General features: G+C 39.8%; 1 protein-coding gene across 11 annotated transcripts in view; it reads left to right on the top strand.

Annotated features, from left to right (window-relative positions):
• ENAH (ENAH actin regulator) overlaps nucleotides 1-15809 on the top strand; it is a 152977-nt gene that overhangs the window by 68592 nt on the left and 68576 nt on the right. For all 11 annotated transcript variants that reach the window (XM_060091363.1, XM_060091365.1, XM_060091364.1 and 8 more), the window contains exon 2: nucleotides 9653-9818. In XM_060091363.1, the coding sequence (XP_059947346.1) occupies nucleotides 9653-9818 (166 nt within the window). The remainder of the gene's footprint in view (nucleotides 1-9652; nucleotides 9819-15809) is intronic.

A 15809-nucleotide genomic window follows, 5' to 3' on the forward strand; every position in this document is an offset into this window, starting at 1 on the left:
AAACATGCATAACTGCATGTAGGAAGTGCCTCCTTTCAGGTACTTTTTCTACATAGTATTTTACCAAATGATTTCTCCTTTTTTTTTTTTTTTTTTTTTTTTTTTTGCGGTATGCGGGCCTCTCACTGCTGTGGCCCCTCCCGTTGCGGAGCGCAGGCTCCGGATGCGCAGGCCCAGCGGCCATGGCTCACGGGCCCAGCCGCTCCGCGGCATATGGGATTCTCCCAGACCGGGGCACGAACCCGTATCCCCTGCATCGGCAGGCGGACTCTCAACCACTGCGCCACCAGGGAGGCCCATCTCCTTTTTTTTTAAGAGACTTTTTCATCCTATGGGATAACCCAACAGATTTGCTGAAATGTTTTCTAAAACATGCTATCTTGCTTTAGATATATTGGTCATTTTCTGTGGTGACTGTGGATCTGTCATATGTTAGATTACAGTTGTACTTTGCACGTGAATATAGATGTTATGGGATGAAGAGTTAAGTAGTGACATTGATCTTTTCACCTTTTTAAAAAACCTTTTAGAGGTAGACATAGAGAATGGACTTGGTGACATGGGGTGGGAGGGTGAAGCTGGGGCGAAGTGAGAGTAGCATCAACATACACGCACTACCGAATGTAAAATAGTTGGCTGGTGGGAAGCAGCCGCATAGCACAGGGAGATCAGCTCCGTGCTTTGCGCGGCGACCTAGAGGGGTGGGATAGGGAGGGTAGGAGGGAGACGCAAGAGGGAGGGCATATGAGGACATGTGTATGCATATGGCTGATTCGCTTTGTTGTACAACAGAAACGAACACAGTATTGTGAAGCAATTATACTCCAATAAAGAGCTATTAAAAAAACCCAACCTTTTAGTATTTCTTAGATGAATGGTATACAACTCTGTGGTCTTCAGTGGAAATTTTGCCTTTCTACGTTATTGGAACTACTGCGTCACAGATGGTTTTCTTGCCTTGCAGAAAAGAAGTTTGTTTGCTGCCTTATTTGTATCTGCTGTTTGTCAGTGGCATTCACAGAGTTTTCCCGTGTCCTTCAATCAGGCAGCCAGGACAGCAGCACCTAGCTGTTCTAGCAAGCAGCACCCGCCCCCCGCCCTCTGCCCCCCCGCCATTCTTAGCAAGTTTTTTGGTATATGGATGGAATATGAAAGGAGAAAAGCTAGTTAGTATTTCACAAATGTAGCGTATAGTAGAAGCTTTTGTATGTAATGTGATCTGTACGGGTGATGATGGTTGGTTAATTGATCTCAAGCTTGCTATCCTTAAAAATGACATGTACCTTAGAGCATTTATGTTCATTCTGTGACTTTTTTTTGGTAAAGCTTTTAGTGTTAGTCTGGTGATGAGAAGTCTACATTATTTTTCTTTCCTAAAGCATGCCCATGTTTTATCTTCAGAGTTTCAGCTTTGGTTTTCTTTAAAGTGGAGAGAGAACTTAAGATATATGCAAAGCATTCTCAGTAGAGCGGTCTGCTAGACTTGTGTGATTCCCCCGTCTTTTATGTACATCTTACAATTTTTTAGTGACTCATCTTGATAGGAACTTAATTTTCATAGAATTTCTATATATTCACATTGTATCCCTTTATATAATATTTAAATTGCATAATTACAGTACAAGTACAATTGGAATGAATATATTTGGTCACAAACACAGCTGACTTCTTAATAAGTATACAGCCTAACTGGGAGCAGGAGAGTGCGGGGTGATTAGAATAGTTTACTAGCTCAGAGCTGAGTGTTTTGAGTGCTAATGGTATGTTTTGTTTTTTTTTGTTTTTTTTTGTTTTTTTTGTTTTTTTTGCGGTACGCGGGCCTCTCACTGTTGTGGTCTCTCCCCGTTGCGGAGCACAGGCTCCGGACGCGCAGGCTCAGCGGCCATGGCTCACGGGCCCAGCCGCTCCGCGGCATGTGGGATCTTCCCGGACCGGGGCACGAACCCGTGTCCCCTGCATTGGCAGGCGGACTCTCAACCACTGCGCCACCAGGGAAGCCCTAATGGTATGTTTTACAGATGGAAAGGAGAAGGTCTGAGATTGTCCATTTGGGCATTGGAAGTCAGAAAAGCGAGCTTTCACTGGCCTGTTTTGGGGCTCTTCCTCAAAGCTCATGGATTTTTACTTTTTACAGTTAATATTGCTCACTACTTTCCAAGTTAGTACTTCCACAAGTCTTAATTAGGAGAGATGAAAAGATACAATGCCGACCCTTCAGGGATTTAATATGATGTTGTTGGAGACATGATGTGCATAGTGTATTGTGAGAACCCAGAGGGTGAGTTCCTATTATATATTGAGGGAGAAGGGAAAAGCTTTCAAGGGGATGTGACACTTGAGTCTAAATTCTGTCAGTATGAGGCGAGGCGGAAACGTGCAGGTAGGTTAGGTACAGGGCATGTGCAAAGGTGTAGATACATGGACGAATACGGCCTAATTGTTATTGCTGCAGTGAATACTGATGTGCCCCCAGTGGTGGGATGTGCCACCAGCAGCAGGATGGTAGAACGGTGTCTTGGACACATTTCATGCTGCGAGTATTTGAAAGAAAGAAAGTATGAATGTTGAGAAAGAGGCCAGATCGCAGTAGACCCCTTGTGCCATGCTATGAAGCCAAAGTTTATCGTGAAACGAGTCTTTAGAGGGTCTTAAGCACAACAGTGATGTGATGAGATTTGCTTTAGAAAAATTTCCCTCTGGAAGCACTGGGAAGAAGGAGTAAAATTGCGGTCAGGGATGCCAGTTAGGAGACTTGAAATAATCCAGATGAGCAACTAGGGACGGCCCACCTTGAAGCTTTTGAGCATTGTGAGCAAAGGGAGCTAATGAATTTAGGAGTTTTTAGGAAGTAGAATTGACAGGCCTCGGTGACAGTGCCTGGCAGGGTGAAGGGCAGGGAGGATGCTGGTGTGACCCCTAGGTTTGCAGGATGGCTAGAGTCTAGAGTGGTGAACTGAGAGAAAAAACCTTCTGTTTGTGACTCCTCTAGGGCTTAACACCATACAGGGCATGCTGTTTATTGCTTACTTTCCTATTTGAAGAAAATACATGCTTATTAGTCCCGATTTGAGTGCATAATCTTTTATAACTCTAGGAGGCCATGGAATGCAGGTGTGACAAATAATTGTGGAATTGAATTGAAATCAAATTATGTTTAAGCCTCTTTAATGCTTGAAATGTTATAAAATTACAAGCTTCAGCAAAATAGACATCAGAGAAGAAGATGGAAATACTGTCTTTAAAATTACCAACTTTTTTAAAAAATTAATTTTATTGATTTATTTTTGGCTGCCTTGGGTCTTCGTTGCTGCGTGCGGTCTTTCTCTAGTTGCGGCCAGCTGGGGCTACTCTTCGTTGCGGTGCGCGGGCTTCTTGCTGTGGTGGCTTCTCTTGTTGCTGAGCACGGGCTCTAGGCGCGCAGGCTCAGTAGTTGTGGCGCACGGGCTTAGTTGCTCTGCGGCATGTGGGATCTTCCTGGGCCAGGGCTCGAACCCGTGTCCCCTTGCATTGGCAGGCGGATTCTTAATCACCGCGCCACCAGGGAAGCCCTAAAATTCCCAACTTCTTTGTGTAATTTCTTTCTTAATATTTTATCTTCTGAATAACTGACATCTTGATTCACAGAGTGACTCAGTATCATAACAGACAAGATGCTAATTATCTTTCGTAGGGTAAACTCTCTAAGTCATTGGTAGTATAGCAGAGGTTATCGTATAGACCTTGATAACTTACTGCAGACTAGGCTCTGTCATTCGAAGATAAATGACATTCTCCTTTTCAAAGATGATGAATACATTTTTATATGTATGTAAAAATAAATTAATTGGGACCATGACTTCCGGTAGTGACATCTTTTATAGCATGTCACATACTACTTTGGGAGTATCAGTAAAATGCTAGGTGACATAATTTTTCTCTTGCCTTTGGTTGTCCCCTCCTTCCCCTTCTCCTTCGTCTTACCTACTAGCAAATCCTGTCTCCTGTGCTTCTGACATATATATCCCATATGCTTCCCTCTCCTTTATTTCTAGTCTGGTCCAAATCTCACCATACACACGTCTCTCACTGGTCTTCATGCGTGCATTCTTGAATCCCTTCTCTTTATAGTAGCCGGAGTCCTCTTTTAAAAGTGTAAGTCATGTTCTGCTTAAAGCCCTCTAGTGGCTTCCCAAGCACTTGGAGTAAAATCCTAACTCCTTCCTGTGGCTCAGATATTGCCTCCGCAGAGAGTCCTCCTGATGGAAAAATTAATGAATGCTATGGGAGGAGGGAGCAATTAATTCTGGCTTTGGGGACTCCAGAGAGGCTTAACAGAAGGAATGGTATTTGATCCAGGTCTTGATGATCCAATTCTTGAGTAGGATTTTGTTAAATGAAATTATGTACTGAACGAGAATTTAAACAATGCCTACTCTGTGCCTAGGCACTGCATATTCATACTTACTTTGACAAGTAATGGTTACTTTGAAAGGAAGTTTCTATTTTCAAAAACTTGGCTTTATTGCAATCTCAGTAAACAGCATAGACAAGAATAGCCAAGGGATCCTTACTCTGCTTAAATACCAGGAACCATTTCATTCACAGGTAACCTATAAAAATAAAATTGGGCCAGCATTTTCTACCATCATATATACCTGTTCAGGAAATTTGACTATATTCAGAAATGAATTTTTATAAAGCCACAAAATTGGATTGTAGTGTCATGGTTTTTATACTTTTTTTTAAAAAAACAGCTGTCTTTAGCCTTCTAATGCCATATTTCATTTTTTAAAAAACCAAAATTAACATCAGGAAAATGAGGTATAATCAATTACATATACCATTTGCATTTGGTCATAAAATGAAATTTTTGTTTATAACTAATTTACTGCCTGATCTTCACAAAAGTACAGCTCAGTAATTTACTAATTTAATCTTTTATGTACTTCCTTTACTGGCTCAGAATGTTGAAGGCTTTGACTAGGTACTCATTTTGAGCCTTGTTATAATTCAGATAGAATGATAATATAAAGATTATAAAATTTTTGTCTTTTTTGCTGTGCTTGTTTAGATCTTTATTTTCTTTAATTTTTTCCCCTTTTTGACTCTTCAGTAGCTGTGGTTCTTAAATCTTGCCTTCCTTCCATGTTACTTTTCCCTGAAAAACTGCATGTATGTGAATTTATGAAATTTCATCATTTCAGAAATTCACTCATTGACTTTCTCATCTAAAAATCCTCCTAGATAAAGTTGGAAATTCTTACCAGAAGAACCTCTAAGCTGTCCTGTCACTGCTCTAGTGCTTGTAAATACACCAATGTACAGGCAGTTCTGTTGTGACTCAGGCCAGTCATATAGTCATACATATAAAGCAGGCAGGCTTATAAGTATTTCACTGGGCCAGGGAGAAATGGGAAAAAAAAAAAAGTGGGGGCTTCCCTGGTGGCGCAGTGGTTGAGAGTCCGCCTGCTGATGCAGGGGACACAGGTTCGTGCCAGTCCGGGAAGATCCCACATGCCGGGGAGCGGCTGGGCCCCGTGAGCCATGGCCGCTGAGCCTGCGCCTCCGGAGCCTGTGCTCCGCAGCGGGAGAGGCCGCAACAGTGAGAGGCCTGCGTACCGCAAAAAAAAAAAAAAAAAAAAAAGTGGGCAATGTAGAGAATTGTATGGAAAGCTAATTATTATATTTATAGTATATTACATTGTATTTATTTTGAGATTTTTAAGTTCCAAAATATCTTCATTTTAGTAAGTTATGGTGGTCCCCTACCTTACCCTGAAATCTCCTACCTGGCAAGTAGGCCAAAATACTGTCAATCCTGTTCTGTATTGATTCATCCAGTCGGTTTTTGAAGTTTATGGGTTTGTGAAATCCAAAACTGGGTACCACTAGCTTATTTTGTGCATACCTGTAATTTGGAGTTGGTATATTGAGTGGGAGTTTTCTTCTCAAATCAACAGTCTGTTCTCTTATTTTTTTGGTACAAACTGGGTGTCCAGCAATTCAACTGAATTCAAACACTGACTTTCTGGAATTAGTACAAGATGCCATAGGTTGAGGGCTCAGTCCCACAAGACTGCTCCCACTTAGACCTGGCTGCTGTCAACTGAAAAAAAAAAAAAGTACAACGTGACAGTAGTGAGTTAAGTGGTGAGTAAGTTTTATCTGGGGCCAAATGGGAACTATAGCCTGGGAGACAGCTTCTCAGAAAGCTCTGGGGAACTGTTCCTAAAAGATAAGGGGGAGGTCAGTATCTTATGTGATTTTGGCGAAGGAGGATCAATCAAGCACACATCTTGGCAGAAGGTTGCAGCTAGTCACGAGGAGCAGATGTCTCTGTTAATGATTTTCGTGCTTTTCTAGATGTGAGAAGATGCAAGAAATTGGGCTCATAGAGTCTTCTGAAAATACCTAACTATCTGAAGGCCTGTTCTGCCAGTTTTTCCTAGAGCACAGAGTGCCTCATTCCTGATCTCCGCCCCAAACTCCTTTCAGGGGGTGTTCAAGGTCAGCGACTCCAGTGGCTTCATGTTTGTAGAACCAGATGGCAAGTGACAATTTTTAGTTGGCACTGCCAGTGGGGTACTTAGGTTACCCACACTTAGGCCCGGCTGACTACAAATTCGGGGGTTCCCAAGACTCCCCTTCGGGCTCAATAATTTGTTTAAATGACTCCCAGAGCTCAGGAAAGTGTTTTACTTACCATTACTGGTTTATCATAAAGGATACAACTCAGAAACAGCCAGGTGGAAGAGATGTATAGGGCAAGGAATAGAGAGCTTCTAGGCCCCTCTCTAGGCATGCCACCCAACCAGCACCTGGATGTGAGCTCGATTGGGTGTTTTTACGGAGATTTCATCATGTAGGCATGATTGATTAAATCATTGGCCATTGTGAGTGAGACTGGTCTCTGGCCCTTCTCTCCTCCCCAGAGGTGGGGAAGGGGTGAGACTGAGCATTTCTACCCTCTGATCTTGGCTTTGATTTTCTGGTACCCAGCCCCCATATGGAAGCCTGGAGTCATCTCATTAGCATACCAAAGACACTCTTACTGCTCAGGAGATGCCAAGGGTTTTAGGAGCTCTGTTCCAGGAACCTGACAAAGACCCAGTATTTTTTGTTATACCATAGGATGTGTGTCTCTAGTTGAGGAGAGGTCCTCAGGTGTGTGGAAAGGAATGGAAAGACTTGGCTTGGTCTCTAAGAGCCCACTGGACAGTGCCGTTCCTTCCTGGCTGGGCCTTGATTTGGCTTCTCTGAGTGCCGGATGCCTTGTAGAACTACAGGGTTGTTTGGGGCTTAGCTTGTATCTTCACCGCTTGCCGCATAACCCGCGTGGCTCTGACTATACCTCCAGTAACACTTCAGCTCTTACCCACATCTTATTTTTTTCTCCCCTTTAACCTTGGCTTCTCTTGGTGCTTCTTGGTTTTGTTTAGAGTTAGATTTGTATCCTTAACATCTCAGTTTGAAGATATCTTTTCATCTTCATTAGAAAACTAATCAACCAGTTTTTGTATTTTTGGCCTTTCTTGGCTACTTTGATACGTTCATTTAGAGATGTCTTTGTTTCTGTGGTTATAGGGAAATTGAAGCGACCAGACATTTGCTTGCTGACTAAGTGGTTTATATATATCTTGAATAATTAAGCATTAGTCAGAACTATTCAGTGAACTCGGTGCTTCAGGAATTTGGACTGTCTCCGGCATCCCACTGTAGAGCAATGAGGAAGAAAAAGGTGGAGGAGAAAGTTGGGACATTTTATTTAACTCTCCCGGTTTTAGATTTCCTATGTATCGTTTGTAACTTTTTTTTTTTTTTTTTTTTTTTGAGGCATGGAATGACCTGATTTACAAAATAGGGGTTCAACTATTGCTTTAGCTTCTATGATCCCAGTGGAACTTCTTGAAGAGACATTATTTCTTGAACCTTGGGGAAACATCGTGTATGTCCAAAAACGTTCATTTTGGAACTGGAAAATACTGTTCTGTATTAATTTACAGATTTGTTTATTAAGTTGTTATTTACAGTTAGTTAGTAAATTTGTTTCTTGGATTGTATGCTGTAAGAGGCACTTTGCCTTAGCTTGTTTCTTTCTATAGGGTTATGTAAATTTTGTTCCTTAACAAGTATTTTTGTTGTGAGCGATGAAGAGATTTCAACGGCTGTGCTGACAAAGGCTCTTTAATCAAGCTTTTAAAAATAATTCAAGCTTTAGTCATTGCCTCATTTTTACTCCCAGAGCTAATTTACTAAAAAAAATTCGGTGCAACATAAAAATTTAGACAGTACCACTGGGTTTATTTCAGTGTTTGTGCTGCACAGGTATTGTTACAAGTTTTTGTAAGATTTAGCTAATGGAAAATTACAAGCATTTATAACCCCACTGTTCTGGGTGGTTTTATTGCTTGGTGCTGTGACCTCTTTAGGTCTCCCATGATCTTCTGTCATCAAGTCACACAACAAGTCTAGTAAAGCACATACATATACTGTTGAGAGATGGGCCAGAAGTGTGGGTAAGAAGGGAGGGCATGAAAGCGACTGTTTCCCAGGATGTTGGGGAAGAACCCACATGATTTACTGTTTAAAATCTTGAAGGCTAAAATTGGTGGAATGAGCAGTGCTTTCATTAAAAGATGGGGTTGGATGAGCTACTTAGCATCTCCATTAACAGCTGCTTAAGCAAGCGTCAGGATAAGTCTTCTATATGGAGATTGAGTCATTTTAATTCGGTTAGTAGCATGGAGTTAATATATCTGTTCTGTAGTTCACTTTTGGTATTTCATTTTTAAAAAATAACATATGGTATAAAATAAAGTAAAATTCCAATCAGTCTTTTTTGCCCAGCATTATTTTGGAATATATTTGAAAGATGAAACTATTGCTTAATATAGAATTAAGATCATCTCTACATTTTATTTATTCATGTATCTCAGTTTCACTTGGTAACAAATAATTAAGATGAAGCTGAGATTTAAATATTCTATCATGCAGTTGGTCTTCTTTTCTTCAGTATTTATTTGTGAAGCTTAGAATTTAACATCTAGAAGAATCCTTAGAAATCATCTTATTTTACTTTTTCATTTTTAAGTGAAGAAATTTGAAACGTAAGATGTTATTATCTTGCCTGAGTGGAGTCAGGGACTACTCAGTCACGGGGCTGTCCATTGATTGCTAGTGGCCACTGCATAGCTCAAGGGGCAGAAGAGCCTAGCAGAATTTGTTACATAGACCTTGAAGCAAGCCTGATGATAAAAGTAATTTTACCAGTAAAGAGAGGTAATCACAAACAGTTCACCAATATTATAAACAGATGTATACAGTTAAATAATGATTAATTTATATTTGTAGTTATATTCAGTTTAATGAACGTATTAGATCCTCAGATTTAGAAAAAAATGTTTCCTATATCTAAGTGCTCTTTGTGGATCCTGATCTCTTTCTGGTCCCTCATTACAGTTCATTTTTGGGTCTGTCTTCCGCATCAGACTCTACCCATAAGAGCAGGAAGCCTCTGTCTTGTTCATTGTTGCTGTTTCTAGCACCCAGTAAAGCACTAATTGTTGACCAACTGTTCGGTTAGCTAACTCTGGTTTATATGGCTATGTGGGAAGCTTAGCATATTTTAAGTATCTTAAAAGTTTGCTTTTCTTCCCCCCCCCCCCCACCCCAGTGAACAGAGTATCTGTCAGGCAAGAGCTGCTGTGATGGTTTACGATGATGCCAATAAAAAGTGGGTGCCAGCTGGTGGTTCAACCGGGTTCAGCAGAGTTCATATATATCATCATACAGGCAACAACACATTCAGAGTGGTGGGCAGGAAGATTCAGGACCATCAGGTAAGGGTCTATTAAATTCTTAACGTTATCTAGTATTACACAAGGACTTGATACATTCAGTAAAATAAAGAAGTACTTTAAAATTATAGACAAAAGAGTCTCTGTGGGAAAAAGGATATAGGTTTGCCTTCCCGCCCTCTCCACCTTTTATAAAGCCTGAATTTAGATGAGGATTTAGAACTAATTGTTCAAGAATATAAATCTGAGTTTTTCAGTTATGAATATTCTTTAGATGCTTTGGCCTTCAAACTAGCTAGGTTTTGGAATCTAAAGTAAATTTAAGACAAACTAATATGTGAAATACACTTAAGTAGCAGAGTGTGTTTAAGGAATTCATTTCCCACCAAAGGTATGGGGTGTGGGATTATAGGAAAGAGTTCAAAATGTAAGTAGTTTCATAAAATATTGTTAAATTCATATACGATAGAAAAATTGTAGGTATTAAGGTTGCCGGAAGAGTTAGGCTTTTGTAATTCATGTCTGCCATGACAACTAAGCTTTTACTGATTCCCTGCTCTGGATTTCTTAGAAAGGTGACTGGATTATCTGATTACTTGAGTTCTTGGGCCTTAACAGATCAGGAGCAGTAGATAGAGGAAAATACAAATAGGGTCTTGCTAGCATTAAGTATATGCTAATAGCAGTGAGGACTTTTATAAAGAACAGATTTACAAAATACTTTTTTTTGGCTCTGGTAAGATGGTAAAATCAACCAGTATTAAACATATGCAGGGAAAATGTAACACATTTCCAGCTGAGTTCTTACTAAAGAAAGGTAGGTCCCTGCATTTCCACTAGGAGACAGGGTGGTGTAGTGTGGGGTGGCCAGATGCTGCAGCAGCCCTGTGTTTTGGGATGGAGATTATGAACTGGTAGTATCCAGGGACTTAGATTTTGTGGCCTGTGAGAGGCTGGGCTTTGAAACCAGCATCTCTACATAAAGCTGAGCCTCTTCAAGGGGCTGCACACCATAAAAAGAGGACTTAGAAAAATCCTCCTAATCAGCACAGGTAGGCAAAGGAGTTTGTTTCTGTCTGAGCTGGTTTAGGAGCTCCTCTGAAAAATGGGAACCTCCAACTTCACTTACACAACTCCAGTCAAGAAATTAACCAATACTGGTTGCAGGCCAGTGAAACTCCTAGGGCACCTGGCAAAAACAAATGCATTGCTCCCCTGGAGAGGAACTTCTAAAGACCTGAATCAGTTTGCCAAAAGGCAGGTCACTGAATTTAGCAAGTTTAACCGTTAGTACTAACTGTCCCAGCCTGCCCTCTGTCCTCTCAGGCTCCCTTCTCTTTCCCGTGCCCTCGCCCCCTACCCTGTTCTTCCTCCTCCCTAGCCTCCCTCCTTTTGCTCTCTGTGCCTGTTGCTCAGCCCTTCTCTGGTCTCCAGTCTCTGTACCAAGAACCCTCTCTCCCTGGGGGGGTATCCAGGTCGTTCTGAGTACTTTCTCTCCCCTTTGTCTTTCCTCCAGCAAAGTGAGTTAGGCCAGAGACAAATTGAATACTTCCTAAGATGCTACTATAGAGAAAAACTGGAAACTGGACAACTAGAACTTTGTAGAAATTATTGAACATTTTAAACACAACATTCCAAACTAGTAGCTGCAAAATAAATTTTTGGTCAATTCAGTGAATTGGTCATTTGATAACACTGATGAACAAACCTAAAAGTATCTAAATATTGGCAAAAAAGAAAATGAATATTTAAAAATAATTGGGTCAAATCATTATTTGTAAACTTGAATATAATGTTATACGTCAGTTATACCTCAGCTGAAAAAAAATTAGAAATCTGTGTAAGTCAGGAAATTTCCACATGAAATACTGAAATTTTTATTCATAAGAGAAGTAAACTATCCTATGACTTCCAGTTTTGACAAATGGAGTGTTTCTTAAAATACTGGAAATTTAAAAACACACTTCTAAATAATTTGTGACACTAAGATGAAACCATTATGAAGATTAGAAAATGTTTAAAAATTTAAAAAAACCAACCTGGATCTGAGTGACAAGATATTACATATAGAAACCTGTGGGATGTCTAAGTTGTCCTTAGATGGACCACCCACCCCCCGTCCCCCCGTTTATTCTCATATCTGCAAATCTGTTTCTGTTTTGTCATGTTTGTTCATTTGTTTTGTTTTTTAGATGCCTCATGTAAGTGAAATCATAGCCTATTTGTCTTTCTTTGTCTGACTTTTTCAGCATTATACCCTCTAGGTAGGTGGACAAATCTTAATGGCATATAATAAGCAAACCCAAAAAAGCAGAAGGAAATACTAAAAATAAAAGAAAAAAATAACTAAATAATAAATAGAAATTATTAACACAAAAGCTGCTTCCCTGAATAAATTGACAGATTCAAACAAAAAAATTAAAAGTTAAATAAACAGTATTAGGGTTGGAAAGAGATATCACTATAGTTATAGTAAGGAAATAAATTATAATATTATGAACAGCTTTACACTGATAAATGGACCATTTTGTAGAAAAATATAATTTACAACACCTGGCAGAAAAGTATAGAAACATAATAGACCTCAATCATAAAATGTATCAGTAGTTAGTAATCTACCCCAAAAAAATTTTTAAAAAGGGCATCCAGAGCATTTATAAACAAAATCTAAAAACCTTCAAGCTATTACCTGTTTTATGCAAACGGTTCTAAAGAAGAGTGTTTTATGAGGCTAGTATAATTTTGATATCTGAGACATAGAAGAGCCATTTGAGAGAGGAAAACGTATAAGCATGTTTCACTTAAGAACATTGATATAGATATAAAACTCCTCAATAAGATATTAGCTGACCAAATGCAACAATGTATATGGGGGGGAAAAAAGACCACCACTTGACCAAATAGGATTTTTCTCTTTATCTCAGTAATGTAAAGGTAGTTTAACATTAGATAACCTATTAATTTGCTAGGAGAAAACCTATAAGAAACAAGAGTCTCAGGAAAAACATTGATAAAATTAAAATCCATACATAATAATTCTCAGCATGTTTGGCATAAAAATGAGTTTTCTTAAGCTGATATGGATGAATAATATAAACATATAGGAAACATCTTACAAGATAGTTCAATGTTGGAAGGATTTCCATTAAACTCAGGAATAGGTTTGAGGATTTCAGCTTTTTTTTTTTTTTTTTTTTTTTTATGCGGTATGCGGGCCTCTCACTGTTGTGGCCTCCCCCGTTGCGGAGCACAGGCTCCGGACGCGCAGGCTCAGCGGCCATGGCTCACGGGCCCAGCCGCTCCGCGGCATATGGGATCCTCCCAGACCGGGGCACGAACCCGTATCCCCTGCATCGGCAGGCGGACTCTCAACCACTTGCGCCACCAGGGAGGCCCGGATTTCAGCTTTAATCATCTTCATTTAGTATTGCAGAAGAGGCAACCTAGTAATATGAAGATGAAGAAATAGAAGCAATAAGGATTGAAAAGGAAGAAACAGAACTGACCTTATTTGCTGATGATATAATTGTCTACATAAAAAATTCCCAAGAGTATCTGCAGATAAAATACTAGAACTAATAAGATTGTTCAGCAAGGTTGCTGGATATAACATCAGTATATAAAAATCAGTAGCATTTGGGCTTCCCTGGTGGCGCAGTGGTTGAGAGTCTGCCTGCCAATGCAGGAGACCACGGGTTCGAGCCCTACGGGAAGATCCCACATGCCGCAGAGCGACTGGGCCCGTGAGCCACAGCTACTGAGCCTGTGCGTCTGGAGCCTGTGCTCTGCAACAAGAGAGGCCACGATAGTGAGAGGCCCGTGCACCGCGATGAAGAGTGGCCCCTGCTTGCTGCAACTAGAGAAAGCTATCGCGCAGAAACGAAGACCCAACACAGCCAAAAATAAATAAATAATAAAAAAATCAGTAGCATTTTTGGAGAACTAACGATAAGCAAATTGAAAATATAATTTTATATAGATACTGCTTAAAGTAACAAAAATGATAAAGTACCTAAGAATAAATCTAATAAATAATTGGTTTCTTTTCATTCCAGAGTACCTTTTTTCATTTCTTAATGGTTATCAGTCTGTTCTAAGTAGAAACATATTAGTATAATTTATTAAACAACATCTAAACTTTCTGTACTAAGAGCCATTAAAAAAAATGACCCACCATTTATTTGTAAAATTGAGTATGTACAAATTATATACATATATATGAAAAGCTACCATTTTTCTCTGTAATACTTGAGTGCTTATTATGTTCTAGGCATTGTAGTTAGGTTTTATATAGATAATAATTCCTGACCTTGAAGAACAATGCAGTAAAGAATGGGATATTATGCATGGGCATAAAAGAATGATCACCTTGTTGAGAAGATGGGGAAGAGGGTTGTGGATGACTTCATAGACAAGATAAGCTATTGAGCCACGTCAGAAGGAAGTATAGATGTTTAACTGCACGGTTTAATCTGTTATGATCAGGCTAAAAATGGATGGGTGTGCGCAGTATGGAAATCACTAATCTAGATGCAAGCTCATTGGGTTTGAAGTATTAGGATTATGAAGAAGTCCAAACCTGATAACATCCTTAGTGAATATCCAATAAACAGTTATTATTAAATGAAGGTATATGCATGCCCCTTGACTTTGAAAGCTTTTTGAGATTATACAGCTTTTTTTTTTTTTTTTTTTTTTGTATCAGGCCTCTCACTGTTGCGGCCTCTCCCGTTGCGGAGCACAGGCTCCGGACGCGCAGGCTCACCGGCCATGGCTCACGGGCCCAGCCGCTCCGCGGCATGTGGGATCTTCCCGGACCGGGGCACGAGCCCGTGTCCCCTGCATTGGCAGGCGGACTCTCAACCACTGCACCACCAGGGAAGCCCCGAGATTATACAGCTTTGTCAATTCTTGAAAGTTAGAATCGAATGAAATAATTTGTTCACATTTTAAAATTTCTATATTGGAAAAAGTGAACTAATGATTTAGATAATTCTGTTTTGATTCCAGTAATATTTTCCTCAACTTTTTCTAATATTCCTTCACTGAACAAGTTGAAAAAGTGAACATAACTATCTTTTTTGCCTGCCCTTTTAACCTATTTGCCAAGCAGGGATATATATAGATTTGCCTTAAAATTTGGTTTATAATTTTCTGGTAATGTTAAATTCTAGCTTTGGGTTTCTAGTAGCTAAGGATTTGTGACCTCCCTACCCCCCAGCCCGATATGTATAGAAATCATATGGTAAGAGGCGATCATATCTTTTTAATTGTAGTAAAAATAACAAAATTTACTATTTTAACCATTCTTAATGCACAGTTCAGTGGCATTAAATACATTCATATAGTTGTGCTGCAACCATCACTGCTGTTCATCTCCAGAACTTTTTCATCCTCCCAAACTGAAACTCTGAACCCTTTAAACAATAATTTTCCATTTCCTTCTACCCATAACCCCTGGCAACCTCCATTCTCCATTCTATTTTTATGAATTTTACTATTCTAGGCATTTCAAATAATTGGAATCATACAGTATTTGACCTTTTATATCTGGCTTATTTCACTTAGCATAACATCTTTAAGTGGTCATATTTTAAAAATTACTGTCAAGTTTGGGAATTGATGGATGAGGTAATTTAGACAGAGTCTCTCTCTGTGAACCAAAACAATTGGACAGAATATTTAAAAGAAAAAAGTCTATTTGGAGAGCTTACGTGGCAGTGAAGAATTATGGGTCCATGACCTAAAAGCAGAAAGAACCAGAGAAGTGAGCCCAGCTTGGGACGTATGTTTACCTGGAAGCACATATCAGTTTTGAAAGAGGGGACTGAGTAGCTGAACAGAGCTTTTGGCAGACTCCTGGGACTAGTAGAACAAAAATTGTAAGTTAGGGCCTGCTAATGAGGGGAGGGTTGTCTTGGTAATCCCTCAGGCCATGATTTGGGACCCAGAAGCCCCATACCCTGGGGAAGAAGTTAGACTCATAAGTAGACTGGAATTTATAGGAACTGATACTCAGCCTCTAATGACATT

This window comes from Mesoplodon densirostris, chromosome 2 (genome assembly GCF_025265405.1).
Source record: "Mesoplodon densirostris isolate mMesDen1 chromosome 2, mMesDen1 primary haplotype, whole genome shotgun sequence".
Lineage (NCBI taxonomy): Eukaryota > Metazoa > Chordata > Mammalia > Artiodactyla > Ziphiidae > Mesoplodon > Mesoplodon densirostris.